At 37.4% G+C, this 17,375-nt stretch overlaps 1 protein-coding gene, 1 long non-coding RNA gene and 1 other non-coding gene across 8 annotated transcripts in view; 2 read left to right on the top strand and 1 right to left on the bottom strand.

The window, feature by feature from the left end:
• The first annotated feature begins 12,612 nt into the window (after positions 1-12,612).
• On the top strand, positions 12,613-13,697 carry LOC108389092 (uncharacterized). Its single transcript, XR_001851193.3, has 2 exons — positions 12,613-12,994; positions 13,467-13,697. It is a non-coding gene; the product is annotated as an uncharacterized lncRNA (long non-coding RNA).
• Positions 13,045-13,175, top strand: LOC118967431 (small nucleolar RNA SNORA24). The gene has a single exon (XR_005054452.1). It is a non-coding gene; the product is annotated as a small nucleolar RNA SNORA24 (small nucleolar RNA).
• A 199-nt stretch (positions 13,698-13,896) lies between the features above and the next one.
• Positions 13,897-17,375, bottom strand: part of LOC118967429 (neurotrypsin) — a 189,390-nt gene continuing 185,911 nt past the window's right edge. For all 6 annotated transcript variants that reach the window (XM_073237088.1, XM_073237087.1, XM_073237084.1 and 3 more), the window contains one exon: positions 13,897-15,842. In XM_073237088.1, coding sequence (XP_073093189.1) covers positions 15,535-15,842 — 308 coding nt within the window. In that variant the 3' untranslated portion in view covers positions 13,897-15,534. The remainder of the gene's footprint in view (positions 15,843-17,375) is intronic.

Raw genomic sequence — 17,375 nt, 5'->3', positions numbered from 1 at the left:
ACCAGAATCCAGGTGTCTTCTACTAAGCCAAACATCAAAGAGACTTACAAAAATGTTACATAATGTCACTCTCCTCACTAATTTTTTTTTTTGGAAAAACATTTTTTCATTAGAACTGTGATCTTATGGGTTTTTACCTGTTACTTTTAAATTAGTTAATATTTCTTAATTCCTCAATTTAAATTTCAGATACAGTAAATATTGACAGATATAATGCTCATAAATCAAAGCCCTCAATAACTTTTTTAACTGTAATAGGATCCTCAGACCAAAAAGTGTGAGAGCTGCTGGCATAGGACATGGAAATAATTTGAGTACCAAGAAGACTTACACATTAACAATAGACTAGAAAGAAAACAGATGGAGAGTCAGACTGCACCTCCTGTCACCTCCCCATTCTACTCCTGACTCGGAAGTGAGAAGAGAGGTAAACATGAGGATTAGTTTCTTCTGCCCCTTGCTTTTGCTCCTTGCCCCCAAAGTGAGTCCTGCAAATGATAGGATAGAGATCTTCTTTAAGACTGAGGATCTAAGACTAATCAAAGCTGTGTCCTACTTCCATTTAACACTCTGCCAAACAGCAACCTCCTCTATGCTCTGCCCACCAATGGTGTGGGAGCAAAACAGCAAAAATAGCACACGGTGTTCTAGGCATATGTGGCCAAAGGCTGCACAGGTTCCACAGTGGCACAGGAGAACACGTAAAAGCTCCCCTTCCCCATGGAAGCTGCAGAAACCACTACGAACAGGCCTTCAGATCCAAAGGGCCCAGGCAGCTGGGCCCACAAGGACACCTAATGACCTGCATGCCCAGACTCATGACTTCAGGGCACGGGAGGAGCCCAGCCCATGGAAGTTAGAGGCCACTTACCAAAGACGGAACCTGATGACGTTCATCCAAGTCCAGCAGAGGGCAGATGATGGCTGAAACCCAGGTATCACCCACTCACCTTGTGGCCATTGTCATGACCACCTTGACCATCCTTGAGAAGAAAGAGAGAGAAGAATCTTGAATTTAATTGTGTTTTCCTAAAATAGATATTAAACTCCCTTAAGTGATGAAATATATCTTGATTAAGGAAGTTATTAAAAACTATAGAAAACTACATTTCTGCATAGGTTATAAATTATGGAATTCATACCCTCTCTATAAGCATTATATCCCAGATTTAGTTAGCCACAATGGAGACTCATGGAAAAAGAGCAAGCCAGGGTTGAGACTACTGATAGGCTGCCTCAGTCAAGAAGAGCCAGAGGTAGGCACAGTAATCTAACAGGCTTGATCTGCAGATGGAGCACATCTGCAAATTCTGATTTTTCTCCAAAGTAATCTATTCCATCCTTAGTGGACATAGCCTATGAGTCATGTCCTTGTATAATAATTCTTCCCAGTGTGGGAAGAATCTGTAAGTATTTTAGTGCAGTCACTTTTGATTAACACACTCCACATTCAATCTGCCAAGAAATCCTCTTGGCTCCATCTTCAGTTCTATCCAAAACCAACCCGCTTCTTGCCAACTCCACTGCTGCCACTCTTTTTTGAGATAACATCATTTTTATCTTAGGTATCTTCCCTGCTTCCATCTCTGTCCCCTATAATCTATTGTCAGCAAAACACCCAAAGTAACCTTTTTACAAATTAAGTCAGAGGAATCTGCTATTAAAAATCCTGCAATAGCCTCCTTTTCAGTCAGAGTACAAGGCCTTACATATCTGACATCCAGTTCCATCCGCACCTCAGTTCCTCTTTCTACCCCTCTGGTATTCTGCAACAGTTGCACTGACTTCCTTGCTGACTATCTTAAAGTCTTTGTGCTGGCATTCCTTTATATGCCCACATGGATAACTCCTGTAATTTATGGGTTTCTGCTCAAATGTCATCTTTCTTAAAGGCCAATACCAACATCTCTTTCCCTCTGCACTCCTGATTCTCATTACCCTGATCTAATTGTTTTTACCATAGCACCTATAATCTTATAACTAACTGTATAATAACTGATTTTATTATACCTGTTCTCTACTCAAATGAACTCTTGACAACAGATATATTTGTTTTCTTTCATCAATGTATCCCCACATTTATGTGTCTACTTTTAACACATAATTGCTCCAAAAATATTTGTTAAATGAATTAATTTAGCAATAAATAACTGGGGAAAAAAGGCAAAGCATGATAGTTTTAACACTGCATATTTTCTTATATTTGTGTTAGAGAAAGTATAACTTTTTACATATTAATAAATTTGATTAACAAAGATAAATATTTTGTCAATCATACAAAGACTTACAACACTATCTTCTAAATAACAAGAAATAAATTTGGACTTTAAATAATAATGAATTCCTAATAAAGAATTAAAATTAGCAAAATAATTTTTAAGTGTAAGGCAAAAAAAAAACAAACCCTTATCTTTAAATAGTGCTTTCTTATTTACCAGACTATTCTTAAAAATTATCCTAACAATAACACTAAAAGGGAAATACGGCTAGCTTCCTTTTATAGGTGAAGATACAGGTTAGGAAAGGATAAATAACTTTCCCAAGGTTAGAACCAAGTCAAAGATTTGAGATTTGAACCCAGATTTATATTTTTTTATGCCTAATGTTATTGTTCCTTTACAACCCAACACCAGTTAAGAATGTGGTCTCTGAACCAGTCAGATTATACTCAAATCCCAAATCTAACCTTAAGCTAATTATATTATTTCTCTATGCCTCAGTTTATTCACTTGTTAAATATAGTCATAGTATATCTACATGCAATTGTTGTGAGGATAAAATGAGTTATTGAATGAGCATATAAGTACTCAATAAATATTAGCTATTATTATTACAAGGTAATACTAATAAATGTTCTTTTCAGAACCCCTTTTCTGTCTGTTCCTTTCCTATAACCTCCCCTTAGACCTTCTCAGCCTTTACAGTCCAGTGCCTAAAAAATAACTGAGTGTTCAAAAATTCTTATTACTTTTATCAAACTTATGAATTTCAGGGATTTCTTTTAGGACTCTTCTGATTTCTAAGACATACTGCCAATTTACATAAATTACCATACAAAGAAAGGGATTTTAAAGTAAGAAATATGAGTCATTTCTCTGTTTCTAATTCAACTTGGTTTCTATAAATTTACTTAGCTAGAATGAATTAAATAACTACTAAAACATCTTATACAGTAATTTGGAGTATTCTCATATATCATCTGAAATCTTTTTATTTTATTTTTTAAAAAAAGGAATGTTAAGATTTTTCTAGATTCAGCTCAAGCTAAAATTTTTCAGAGGGCGTTGTTTGTCCTGTCAGTTCTTTGAGGATCAAATAGAAATTCATCAACATAGTGCTTACTTTCCCATTAAGACTATAAATCTCTAATATTGAGATTAAAGACAGTGAGGATCTATGCCAATATAGGGATCAGTTCCAAAGTTTATTATAAAATTTTCTCTATGAAATAATTTGCATTAAAAAATTTGTAATCTATCCCTACAGGAGGAAAGAAAAAACCCTCAATTTAAAACTTTTGGCAAAGACAGAGGTAAGATATTCCCAAGGCCAAAAAACACCTGTCATTTTTGTGTATTATATTAACGTGCAATTTGCTTTTCTTTGTGAACATTGTATAAATCCCCAGTTTCTTTTTTCCTCTTTCATCATCCCAACTTCCTCATTTAACATTCATTGAACATTTACCATGTGCCAAGTACTGCAACAGGTAAAATGAATATGATTTTCATCCTTGCACTCTGGTTGATTGAGCAGCATATTTCTCCCAACAGAATTATTTTCTATTTTGATATACTTCACATTATATATGTATCAACTTAAATTCTTCAGACAATAAGAAATTAATTAAATTTCTTGATTTAGTTTTTTAAAAACCTAAACATCAAGTTCAAATATAAAAAACTTCTATGATTTCTACTGTATTCTTAGAATCCACATCTGGGGAAAGTTGTTACTTTATCATAGAAGCTTAAGGTTTTCAATATTCACTGTGCATATTTATTACATAAAACTGATGTCTAGAGGGTAGGTTTGTAGAGATATTATGTATGTTGGCATTTTCATGTTATTACCTACACATTCATGTATACATTCAGGCACAATTACAAACGTATTTAACTTAAAGCTTTCTAGGGTTTTAAACACTTAAATAACAGGGTAACAGCGTCACCTAGTGGCTGCATTAAAATTGGATGCTTCTTGTAATTTTCATTCCATTGAGTTTTACATAAACATGAGCTTGTCTATTCAATAATACAGATATCTATCACCCTTATGGATGGTGCATCAAAGGAATTTTTGATCCTAGTACTAGAGTAATTGTTTCACATCTTGAAACATCTATAAAGTATATTATAGGGGTGAATAAAGAAAAAAAGAATTTTAATAAGTGATTATCAAATTTTCAAATTATCTTACTATGCCTAGTATAAAAGCATTATATATTTTACAAATATTAATTTATAAATACTCTAAAACAGTAGTAATATTTTCAATTTTAAGGTACTATATTAAGTATTCAATGAACAATCTTCTTTTGCATAAAGACACACAAGCCAAAAAAGAAGACCTCATTAGTAAACAGAGTTATAAGCCATCTGAGAAGGGAAGAAAGAATTAAGCTCTTGAGATTTTAAATATTTAATTAAATGTGAGTGCAATATTTCACTAATATGTGCAGTTCTATAGCCACTTCAAGCAACCTCTCTTGAAGTACTAGAGACCAATTTAAGACCATAGAGCACCTGGGCAACTCTAGTTTGTCATGCTAACCCATAAAATGCTCAGTATATTATTTGCTAAACTTCCCAATAAATATATATGTTATAGATATTTCATGGACTTCTTTACTACCCCAGTTCCAAAATTCCTTTGACCCACCATCACCTCAAAATTTATTAATTCTACTTACACTTTCAATGTTCCTCACTCTCACGTGTTATCATCCCTCTTTATCTAGTTTATATTCAATGGCAAATCAATAAAACCACTCCCTTGCAACATTCTTTCCCTTCCCTCATTTTTACTCTCTTGGCAAACCCCAACATTAGTAAATTTCTGTCAACTTTACACCTACACCTATGCAGCTGAGCTTAGTGTGGATGGAGAAAGATCTAATGCTAAATGTTTTATTTAAATGAATTTAAATTCATTACAAGAACTCAAGTGGGCCTCTAATGTAGCCCAGCAATTCTATTACATTTACTAGTCTATTCACACTATCTCTTAACTATTCCTCTTTCTCCTCCTGTTTCTATAGGTGAACTGCTTGAACTTCAATCTTAGGCTACTTTCTGCTTTGTGCACAAGATCCCCCCTCATCAATGAAGCAATTCACCAACTCTCTCCTGCATCATCAGTTTTTCCATTTCTACTAGATATTTCCCATTAGAATATAAACATGCTTTCCATTCTCCCGTGCTTAAAAAATACTCCACTCTTGATCCCACATCCCTCTCCAGATACCATACCATTTCTCTTCCCATTTATAGCACAGCTCCTCAAATGAATATGACCTCCACATGGCTAAATGCAATGGTCACTTCTCAACTCCCATCTTACTTGTATAATGAACACTTGACCATCCCTTTTATTTGAAAAACTTTTCTTCTTGACTTTCTGGATACCACATTCCACTGGCTTTCATCCTTACCTCACCTTTCAATCTCCTTTGCTGGTACCAGCTAATTTTCCTGGTAAATGTTGATATGCCCAAGGGCTCAGTCTTTGATCCTATTTTCTATCTATGCTTTGTCCCTTGTAATTAGCATCTAATCTCATGGCTTTAAGTGCCATCCATAGTTTGACAGCTCCCATATTTGTTTTTCCAGCCCAGACCTCTCCCCAGAACTCCATAATCATATATTGAACTCCCTTCTCAACAATTCTATTTGGATGTCTAAAAGGTATTTCAAAGTTAATATTTTCAAAACTATGCTCCTGAGTACTCCTCCCACAAAATGTAGTATTGCTACAGCCATCCCCATCTCAGCAATAATCAAAAAACCTTGGAGCTATGTGTCTCATCACCTTTATCCCTTTCTCTTATAACCTATATCTGATCTGTCATTATATACTGTCAGCTCCACCATAAAAATATACACAGAATTGGATCATTTTTCTCCACTAGTATAAGTAAGCCAACACCATTCTGTCACCTGTATTATTCTACTAAAGTAACTGGTACCCCTGCTCCAACCCTATCCCCACCACTACTCTGTGTCTCCGCTCAACAGAGTTTTGAGAAAACATATAAATCCTAAATCAGATCATTTCTCTCCTCTAAACTCTTCAATGGCCAATGCCTTATAAGGTCCTAGGTAGCTTATTATCTAACTTTACTTCCAACTTGCTTACTCCACCCCATCCAAACTGGTCTCATTTTGTTTCCTTGAATATGCCGAGTATGTGCGTTATCAATTGCTGAACGACAAATTATCTCAAAATTGACTGACTTAAAATAAACTTATCCCGCACACTTTCTGTAGGTCAGGAATCCAGGTATGGCTTAGTTGGACTCTTTGCTTCAGTGTCTCGCACAGACTGCAATCAAGTCACGACTACCGTCACCTCAAGGCTCAACTAGTTAAAGGTGTACTTCCAAGCTCACTTACCTGGTTGTTGACAGGATTCAGTCCTTCACAGGCTACTGGTCTGACAGCCTCAGTTCCTCACTGGATGTGGGCCAAAGGCCACTGTTCTTTGCCATGTCAGCCTCTCCAATACAACAGCTTGCTTCAAAGCAAGCAACTCAAAATGGCAAGAGAAAGGGTGGTAGCAAGACACAAGTCAGGCTCTTATAACCTAATCTCAGAAGTGACATCTTATCACTTTGCCATTCAAGGGAAGGGGATCATGTGAGGGAATAACATGAGGTGGAGAATCATTGGGGGCCCTGTAAAAAGGTGTCTGTCACACCAGGTGGTTGTCACTCAGGAAACACTTAGAATGTCCTTCCATTTATCAGAACATTTCACTCCCTCAACTTCAAGTCTTGCCCCTAATAGCACCTTCTCAGTGACACTTTTCTGAATACCTCTAAAATGACAATTCTACCTTCAAACACTTCTCCTCCCCTTCCTTGCCTTTTCTCCATATCACTTACTTTGACATACCAATAATTTACTTATTGTGGTTGATCCATATTTTGTCAATTTATCTAAGCTAATACTACATTTCCATTTCCTTCTCTGAATAGTTTCAGGTGAACATGGGCCACAAAGAGATATTTTGCATGAGATTTGGTAGATGGAATTGCAGCAGCAGTCATATACTTTTTACACTTGGAATGTCAGTTCAAGGCATGAGGCGATGTTGCACCTTATGCAAGTTGTCACTTAACTACTAGCTCATCTTTAGGTTTGGGGCAATCTGTTCAATTCCTTTCAGATCTTCTCTTTCAACTTCAGCAGCTCTTGAATCTGTGACCAAAGAATGACTCCTCCTAAAAATCACTTCCATTACCAAAGTTGAACCCTTGGAACCAGGGAGAAATCAAAGCAGGTTGCAGACCATTCTCACGGATTCCAGTTCATTCTTGCAGTTCCTGTTTTCCCTGCTTCCTCCACTTGACAACTGTATTTGACCTTACACTAAATGTATGTGTGTGTGTTTATCTATGTCTGTATATATATAATTATGTTATCCATTGCTATTTCTGATTCTCCTCCTTCTAAGCACATAGTAGGTTCCATTTCTGCACCCTTTTGAAGTTAGGTGTGGCCATGCAATTTGCTTTGGTCCATGTCACTTTAGAATTGAAACCTTTAAGAACAAGTGATTCTCTACCTTGCTTTCTCCCTTCTCATTTCCTAGAAGTATTACTAATAGTGAAGACCTCACTAGCCTAAGTCTCTAAAATGGACAAGAGCATGACAAGAAACAATCCTGTGTTATTTTAAGCCACAAAGATTTTAGATGGTTTGTACCTGCAACACCACCTCACTCATTCCGACTGTAATGGTTTTAACTTACATTGACAAATTTTTATATTCCCCTCTTTAAGAGATGGAGCTTAATTTCCCTCCCTTTCTCTGTGAGCTGGAATTAATAACTCACTTCTACAATGATGTGTCAACTTCTCAGTCAGAAAATCACTGGAACTTTTTTCTTGGATCACTCACTCACTTTGGGGGAAGCCAGCTGCCACACCATGACACTGAAACAGTCCTACACAGACATGCATGCTGAGGAATTGAGGCCTCCTGCCAACAGTAAGCATTAACTTGCCGCTCACTAGTGAGCCGCTTTGGAAGAGGACCCTGAAAGCACCAGTTAACATCCTGACAACAACCTCATGAGATACAGAGATAGTTAAGCTGCTCTTGGATTCCTGCTCCACAGAGATTATGTAGTAATAAATGCTTACTGTTTTAATTAATTAATTATGTTTAGGCTAATTTGAATAGATAACTAATACATGGACTAACAGAAATAACTAAAAATTGAAAAAGGAGGATAAAGAGAAATCAAAGCTAATTCCTAGTCTCTGAACTCTGAATAATTTGGAAAAATCATGGTATCACTGACTATAAGTAACTCAGTTCCATTTTAGTTTCAAAGCAAGGGCTGTCTGCTCAATAAATAATTGCTGGAGTCTTGTAAATGTTTAAAACTGAACAAAATGTTCAGAACTGAAAAGACTATTCCAGCACATAGAGAACTCTCCACTCCTCTCTTCTGGACACTGTATTATTAGTACCACAATTTTCTTAGCAGCAGCATCACATTGCTAGTACACAGCAACTGCAGATTGAGGAGCCCTAAGTCTTTGAAGGTGCAAACAAGCCCACAGGCCATTTCCTGACTATATTTTCTCCCACTCGTCTTAACATTCTTGAGAAATGTGCAATTATGTTAATTTTGTTTTCTGATGATTGTCAGAATTTATACTGAAACCACAAAAGGAAAAAGAAAATAGAGATAAGTAACGTAGTTAAAGAATGCTCTTCAAGAATGTTGGTTGCTTTATTTAGTTTTCATTTAAAATATTTTAGATTTACAGAAAGATCACAAAAATGATACAGGAAGTGCCCACACAGCCCTCACCCAATTTCCCCTCTTGTTAACATCTTACAATACCATGTACAGTTGTCACAACTAGGACACCAAAACTGGGACATTTTTCATCAACTAAATTTCACACTTTATTCAGATTTCACTAGTCTTTCATTAAGGCCCTTTTCATGCTTGAGGATCTCAGCTAGGATGGCACATTATATTTAGTCACAGTGCATCATCTCCTCTGGTGTGACAGTTTCACAAACGTTTGTTTTTCATGACCATAATTTTCAGTACTGATCAGGTAATAATGTAGAATGTCCATCAATTTGATTTTGTCTGATGTTTTTCTCACGGATAGACTGGGGTTAGGGCCTTACAGAATATAACACAGAGAAAGGTGAAATCTTCTTCTCATCACATCTTATCAGAGTATACATCTACATGTCTTATTACTGATGTTAACATTAGTCACCTAGCTTCCGCAGTGTTTGCTAGATTTTTCCACTGTAAAATTATACCTTAGCCTATTCTCTGAAAGTGTCACTGAACACTGCCCACACTCAAGTTGCTGTTGGGGTAGGGAAGGGGTATTAAACTATTCCTGGAGAGAAATGACTTTTTAAAATAAATATCTAAGTTTCTTAATTCCTAAAATATATACCAAGTACCTCAATGTATTCAATAATGCAACTGAGTGTTCATTTAATATGAGTCACTCTGCTAGGCACTTCAAATAAGAGAAACAGTCCTTCACCACAAGGCATTTTTAACATAATAAAGACACCACAAGAAAAATGCAAGTACTCTAGTGTGTCAAAAAAGGAAAAAAATTTCAGTTGGAGCAATGAAATTTGAATGAACAAGTAATAATGAACAAAGCATTCAAAAGTAAGTAGAATTTTGACAGATAAAAATAGATGGTGAATACCATCCATTTATGATTTTAAAAACTCAGCAAAATGGGTACAGAGGGAATGGACCTCAGCATAGCAAAGATTACATATGACAAGCCTATAGCTAACATTAAACTTGATGATGGAAAGCCAAAGGCTTTTCCTCTAAGATCAACAGTAAGACAAGGATGCCCACTGTCCCCACTTTTACTCAGTACAGTACTGGAAGTCCTAGCCACAGCAATTAGGCAAGAAAAATAGATAAACGCCACCCAAATTGGAAAGAAAGAAGTAAAACTGTCACTATTTCAGATGACATACTATATATATAGCAAACCCAAAGACTCCAAAATTCCAGTCACAGGATACAAAATCAACATACAAAATGTTATTGCATTTATATACTCTAATAACAAACAATCAGAATGAAAATTAAGAAAAATATTCCATTTACAATTGCATTGAAAAGAAAAAATGCTTAGGAATGAATTGAGCCAAGGAGGTGAAAAAACTGTAAAGTGAAAACTATGACACTGATGAAAAAAAGTGAAGAACACACAAATAGACGTGAAGATATCCCGTGCTCATGGATTGGAAGAATATTGTTAAAATGTCCATACTATCCAAAGAAATCTACAGATTCAATGCAATCACTCTCAAAATTCCAAAGGAATTTTTCACAGAAATAGAACAAACAATTCTGAAAACTAATATGTCAAATACACTTCAATTTTTTAAAAAAAGAAAAAATATATAAATGGGAAAACATGTTCAAGATGGAGAAAACATAGGGACTCTCTCTCTCATTCAACAGTGTTTTAGCCCTTAACCCAAACAAAACATTCATCTAAAAATCTTCAGTAAATCTTTAGAGCTTAGCAAAAGTGGACAGTGTTATGGGATGGATTGTGGTCCCTGAAAACTGATGGTAAAGTCCTAACCCCCAGGACCTCAGAATATGACTGTGGAAACAGGGTCTTAAAAGAGGTAATTAAGATTAAATGAGTTCATTAGGACAGGCCCTAATCCAATTTGGCTGATGTCCTTATAAATAGAGATTAGGTTGTTGATAGTACAGAGGAAAGACTATGTGAAGCTACAGGGAAAAGAAGGCCATCTACAAACCAAGGAGGTCTCAGAAAAAGCCTGTGGACATTGATCTCAGACTTCTGGTCTCTAGAATAGTGAGAAAATAAGTCTCTGTTTTTAATTTACCCCGCCGGTGTGGTATTCTGTGAAGACAGCCATAGCAGAAAAGTACAAATGGATAGAGATTCTAAATAAAATCGAATTGGGCAAAACTCCCCACTGTGATTTAGTATTTATGCCTTGCTATTGAACAGTTCTTCCTACTCACTAGTGAGATGAAATGAGTAGACGTAGGTGAAGCAAGAGAAAATAAGACAGTGTGAAATAAGATGAGCCTTAGAAACAGCTTTAGTTCTTTCCAATTAAAATTTATTCCCTATAAACTTGTTCATTCCAACCCTAACCATAACGGCAATGATTGCTCTTACTTAATTCTTTACCCCACAAGAGTATGTAATGATTTTTATGAAGCTTCTTTGTGTATCTACAGTACTGCTTTACTCACCAGATCTCTTGATACCGTTTTCCCTGACAGCTACTGTGCACCATACTGCCTGAAATGGTCTACTACTAAGTAAAAGCTTCACCTGAATCCTTCTTTTTGTTTCATATCGGAGGAAAATGAAAAGGGAAAATAGAAAATAAACTTAGTGCCATTTTAAAAGTATTCCTGAACGGTTGTAATTCCACTTTACAAACAGTAACTCTACCATTTCTTGAACTGAACCCTCAAAAGAAACTACAGCAGAGTCAAGACCCAGACGTCCGCTTTTAAAACGGAGCGAGATGATGTGGCGAGATGAAGACAACGGAGGATCCAACTGCAACTGGGGAAATGTTCACAGACACACCCGGTGTCCTGTAGCTCGCCTGGTCTAACAACCTTTCCTTTTCTTAATCTTATGTTTACAAAACCATTTGGTGGCTTTCGGTAAAGAGTGCAAATAGTACTAAGAGATCAGACCCCCTGGAAAAAAAAAACTGCAGACCATTGACACTTGCGCTTCAGGAACAGCAATTCCAGGGGAGGAGAGAAGTACTAACAAAGAGACAAAAAATCAGCTAGTTCCATATAAATTAGTACGGTTAAGCGGAGAACTTCGAACTTGGCGTCAGTAACAACAGTGAGTTTTTTTCCCTTCACCTGTTTCACCCATTTCCCCCACCGCCCCTCCCCTGCGGTAACCACCAGTCTGTTCTCTTGTGTTTATGAATCGATTTCAATTTTGTTTGTTAGTTTGTTTGTTTTGTTTTTTAGATTCTACATGTAAGCGAAATCATACGGTACTTGTCTAAAATAACTACCCTGAAGAAAACAGGGTTAAGTGCCGTCTCTTCACCTTCAAAGCGGCGAGCGATAGCATCAGTTCCCCGGTCCCGCGAGAACTTCTGGACACCCAGTATGCACATGCGTCGCAGTCTTGGGCAATAGAGCGGCCCAGACCTAAAGGATGGGCTGGAGAAGTTCCAAAGAGGAGATGAGGGAGGGGCCACCAAGGAAGGGGCGGGTCGAGACTGGGGCGGGGCAGAGGGCGAAACAGGCGTAGGCACCGCCCGTCGCAGAGCAGCCCGGAATGGCGTCATCAGCTGTATAAGAGAGCGTGCGCAGACCGCCGCGGCCTCTCATTCGGAAGCGTCGCCTATCGGTGGGAGGGCCCGGTGGAATTTTGTATTTTGAAGTAATTGGGACAGAACTTTTTGACTTACTTAAGATGCAGGGAAGAGTGTAATAGTGGTAGATCGAAGCCAGCATTGAAAACCTCCAGGTTCAAGGCCTGAAGGAACTTAGACGTTCATTAAGTCGCACGGTCGCCACGTGCAGCCCTGGGCGCTGAGACCGAGAGGGGTCGCCCGTGGACAGCTGGCAGTCGGCAAGAGTTCCGGGCACCCTGACTTCGGTGAAGGTCGTTAGTTAACGCTGTCGATACCGTGCGGCAGTCTGGAGTCTACTCCGGTGCTATTTAAATAGTAACGCCGCACGCTGATACGCGCCACAGTGGACCCTGTGGGTGAGTGCTGTCTGGAATTGTGCTTGCTGATCAGTTCTGAGATTGTGGATCTCCATGTGTCTTTGGGACCTGTCAGCTGTGGCAGTCTCCCTTCCTAGCCATGGAAGAGTATGTTCTTGTTTATTGGCAAAGCTGTCACCATTCAATTGGTATCAGATTCTGACTTGCACAAGTAACATTTAGTTTAAAAACCTGGAGGGTGCTGGGTTATTGGGAAAACTGTTCTTCAAATGTTTTCAGGAGGCTGAACTAATTCTTCCTATAGGTGATGGAAGATACAAGGTACGTTTCTTTATGTCGTATTCCCGAGTTTATCTGAAAAACTAGGTGCTAAAAAATTGGAAAGTCAAAGTCGCCCCATTTTTTAAAGAGTAGCCAGCTGAGTAGAAAGTCACAGAAATGGCTAAAATCTGAGCACAGTAAGGTTAGTAAGTACACAGAGTTTTATAAAGCTGGTTTTCTTCTATTGCAGGTACCAAGAAATCCAAAGTAATAGGGATGAAGTGTGTTAAGCAGCTTGCAGTGCACTGCTAAACGTGATACTAAATCTCAGCAGCTTGGGGATTCAGTGGCGAATGATGTCTGGAAGCACCCGGGGCAGTATTTTTAGTATAGGCCTGAATGTTATTTTTCATACGTATGGCATTTAAGGAAAAAATTAATGCTTTATAATTATAATTAAATAAAATGATTTTTCATCTCAGTGTTCCCTGACTGAATGATTAATAATACATGGAAAGTATTTACAAATAATAGACTACCTCTTATTCTGTGAGGAGCTCTTGTGGAGGTAGTGTGAATGAGTACTGCAAGACAGTACAGCATTTTGGGGGAAAACTGGTAACATAAAAACCAGGTTACCCCTGATGGGGAGAGAACAGAGTCAAAGATCAAGGCAGCTATATAAGTGAACAGCTATGCACTTTATTTACGCAAATGTGCACTGAACACTTGTTACCTTTAAAAAATCACATATTAACAAAGTTAGCTATCATAAACGCTATTTCATGAACCCTATCCTCAGAGGTTTAAGGCCACCTATTACTGTCCTTTAAGTTTCCCATTATCAGGTCTAGTTAAAATTTAAATATCTATGTTGCTTTCATTCACACTAATTGTAATGGTGGCCTGTGAGAAAGTTTCAGTAAAGATAGGTTTTCTTGGCTTTATTGCACTTTTTTCCCACACCTTTGAACAAATGTGCACTGTCTGTAGCTGTATCCTATAGATGTAAATGCTTGAAAAGTTTCTCCTTTATCAAAATCATGAGTTTTTAGAAAAGTTTTAATGCTTTCTGCCTGACACAGCATTGCAGTTATGCAGGGTAGTAAACTTCGAAACACCTTTAGGTTAGCACCAGTTTTTAAGAAAGCTGAGGATTTAAAAAAGAATTTGATGCAGAAGGGAAAGGGGTAAAGTCCCTCCGTGATGACTTAGCTATTTACAAGGATTGCTACCGTTAAGTTCACACTGACCTCTTTACCTCTTGATTCATCTATCACTTGGATATACAAACTGGTGTATGAATCAAATTGGTTGAAACAGGTTATTTTAGAGCATTTTCCTTCCCACTGTATAGTTGGGGGAAGAATTTTTAATAGTGCATTTTTGTAAGATACGACTGTATGGGGATAGTCAGGAAATCAACAGGTTCATGTTAGTTACCAGAGAGTTGCAGTACATGGCACTCTTTTAACATCCTGGCCCAGAAAAGGAGCACGATGCTAAGAAGAGTCTACCAACTTAAATATCTGAAGTGGTTATTAAATAATCAAAGCAGATAATATTAACAAGTAAGGTAGAAAATGAGGTTGTACATCCAGCAACTTGAAGGCATTACTATATCAGGAATTACTCCAAACTTTTCTAGTGGCATACAAGGTAAACTAAAAGGTGTTCTTTGTCATTGTTGCCATTGTGCTTGGCTACAACAGCTTCATTTAGGGAATGTACTGTGACTATTAAACCAGCCTAGGTTTATAATGGAATTCCTTTTCTTTTTTGGCCCTGAGTTCCTCACTTAACAAAGGCTATAGAGACTGTGAAGATGTCTTGTCAGCCTTCTGAAAAAAATCTTAGAAATTACACAATGCTGCTCTTATTTTGAGTGTAGTAATGAGTATTTTATGTCAAGTGGGCATTTAATATGAATTCATATACTGATTGAGTTATGGCATTCTCAATCCAAGTGTAAAAACAGCCTTATTGCACAAGCAATATAAAAAAATCACTGGAGAATGCTGACAAATAGGCAGAAGAGCTAAGTTAAGGCTCAAATGGGAATAAGGAATTTAAGTCTCAGGACACCAATCTGGGAAAGCAGCAATGCTAATTAAGGATAAAAAGTACTACACCAAGTATCTAACCAAAATTGTTCACATCACAAATTTCTCAAGCAGCAAAGGCGTACACAATTTTTATCACAACATGAAACATGGGTCTCAGTCCCCATCAGTTAGCATCTCTGCTTAAGTGCTAGTGTGGAGGTTGAAATTTTTCCACCAGAATCTTTACATAGTTTTCCTTTAGGTGTCCATGAATTACAATTTGGTGACACTTTTTATCCAAGGTACGAAAGCAGAGACTTTAGTATAAACACCAGGTGAGTTCTTGACTCCACAGCCATACCCCCAGGAGGTCACCCCATATACAACCCAGCTCTCTCCTGGCCGAACACACATGAGGGGTCCTCCGCTGTCTCCTTGGCAGCTGTCCACACGTTTGTGTTCATGGAGATTTCCAGCACAGAGCATCCTTCCTGTAAACCGACCCTTATAACGTTCTTCACAGAACCTCTTGGGAAGTAAAGGTATGGCTGCTTGTTGTAGGGTTCTTGAAAAGGCTCGTCCTACTCAGACCAAATAAAACGAATTAGATTCCAGCTAAAATCCTATCAAAAAAGCTTTGACAATTTAATGAACATTTAAGTCTTGAAAATAAAAACTATTGTGGCATTAGTGTTTAAATGAGGGACTACAACAGTGTCATTAGCTGCTTTTGTAAATGTTTGCGCTTAGTATTTTACCTATCACTAATCTGTCAGTACTGAATTTTTTGAGGAATGATGTAACATTTAGGGATTAGGCTACAGAAAAAGGTAACCTAAAGAAGGCACATTGGTGCAGGCTTTAGTATTTGAATTCCATATGTTAAAAAGCTGGGGATGTATTCATGCTGATTTTGTATTAGCATATCCATTCCTCTAAAGATTTATCTACTTCATTTACTTTTGAGGATTAATTACAAGTGACAATTACATAGGCACAAAAGGTGGCAATAACTATGCTAAACAGAAAAGTGGCATTTCATAAAAATGATTCAGAACAAAACATTCCTATATACAGGCTTAAACTGAACCACTTGACGTTAGTACTCTACTAGTAAACCACTCGTTTCTTTTTAGTGGCTAAAATGTCTAATTGATATGTCCTCCATAATAGGTTTTTCTTACACCTAAATTCCACCATTTTTCTCTGACCCTATTTACTCAACTGGAATAATTCACCATAATAAAACATTCTGTAAAATTTACTTCCTTAGTCATTTCTGTTCAGATGTGTGAAAAGGAAGGTGACTGAACCCTCCCTGATGAAGTAACTGTAATTCTAAGTATACTTTGACCTCCAAGATTAGATTTCCCTCATGCATCAGCACAAGAGAAGTGTACTGAGGAGGCAGTAACTTTGGCTTTTACTGTATCACCAAGGAAATGTTTAGTGTATCTCAGGATTGGTCCCAGTGCTTTTTCAGTATTCTGTATCTGCTACAGATGTTCTACACTACTGCTATGAAATGTAACAAATCTAAAATCCAGATTTAATGTAGCATGGGATAAAATGAACAATGAAATATTTTTATTAATAACACCTTATTGAAATTATCACCTGTAGAAATACTTAGTGCTCTTTTAAGAATAGTTATCAGTGGTAGTCATTTTAATGGCACACAATCAGCCAATTATTTCTCTGTATTCAGGAATCATTTGTGGGACCTAGATTTGATGTTTCGTGGATTGTTGTGAGCAAGCACTAGCTGATACACATGGATTTAACTCTATAGCAAGACAATACAACACAGAAAGCAGTTGCCTGAGATAAATATACTTTTGCTTGGGGATTGGGAGGTGGGAAGAATGGGAAAGGAGAGGGAATAAAGAGAAAAAACTGGATTTGGTCCCTCAAATTCAGCAGCTCTGCTTTTGTCTGTTCCATATTTAAGAATTCTCCCTGAGATTCTGTTTGATAAAGAGCTCTATTACAAAGAAACAGCAAAGTCTGGGGTGGCTAAATCAAATCATCTGGGAAAGAAAGTTTTAAAATCTAGACAGTGAGGCCCACGCCTTGGGGTAGGCTCTTAAAATCTGTGTCCTCAGTAGTCTGGG

Source organism: Manis javanica, chromosome 5 (genome assembly GCF_040802235.1).
Source record: "Manis javanica isolate MJ-LG chromosome 5, MJ_LKY, whole genome shotgun sequence".
Classification (NCBI taxonomy): Eukaryota; Metazoa; Chordata; class Mammalia; order Pholidota; family Manidae; genus Manis; species Manis javanica.
The sequence above is the reverse complement of the archived record's forward strand: the minus strand, read 5'-3'. Positions and strand labels throughout refer to the sequence as shown.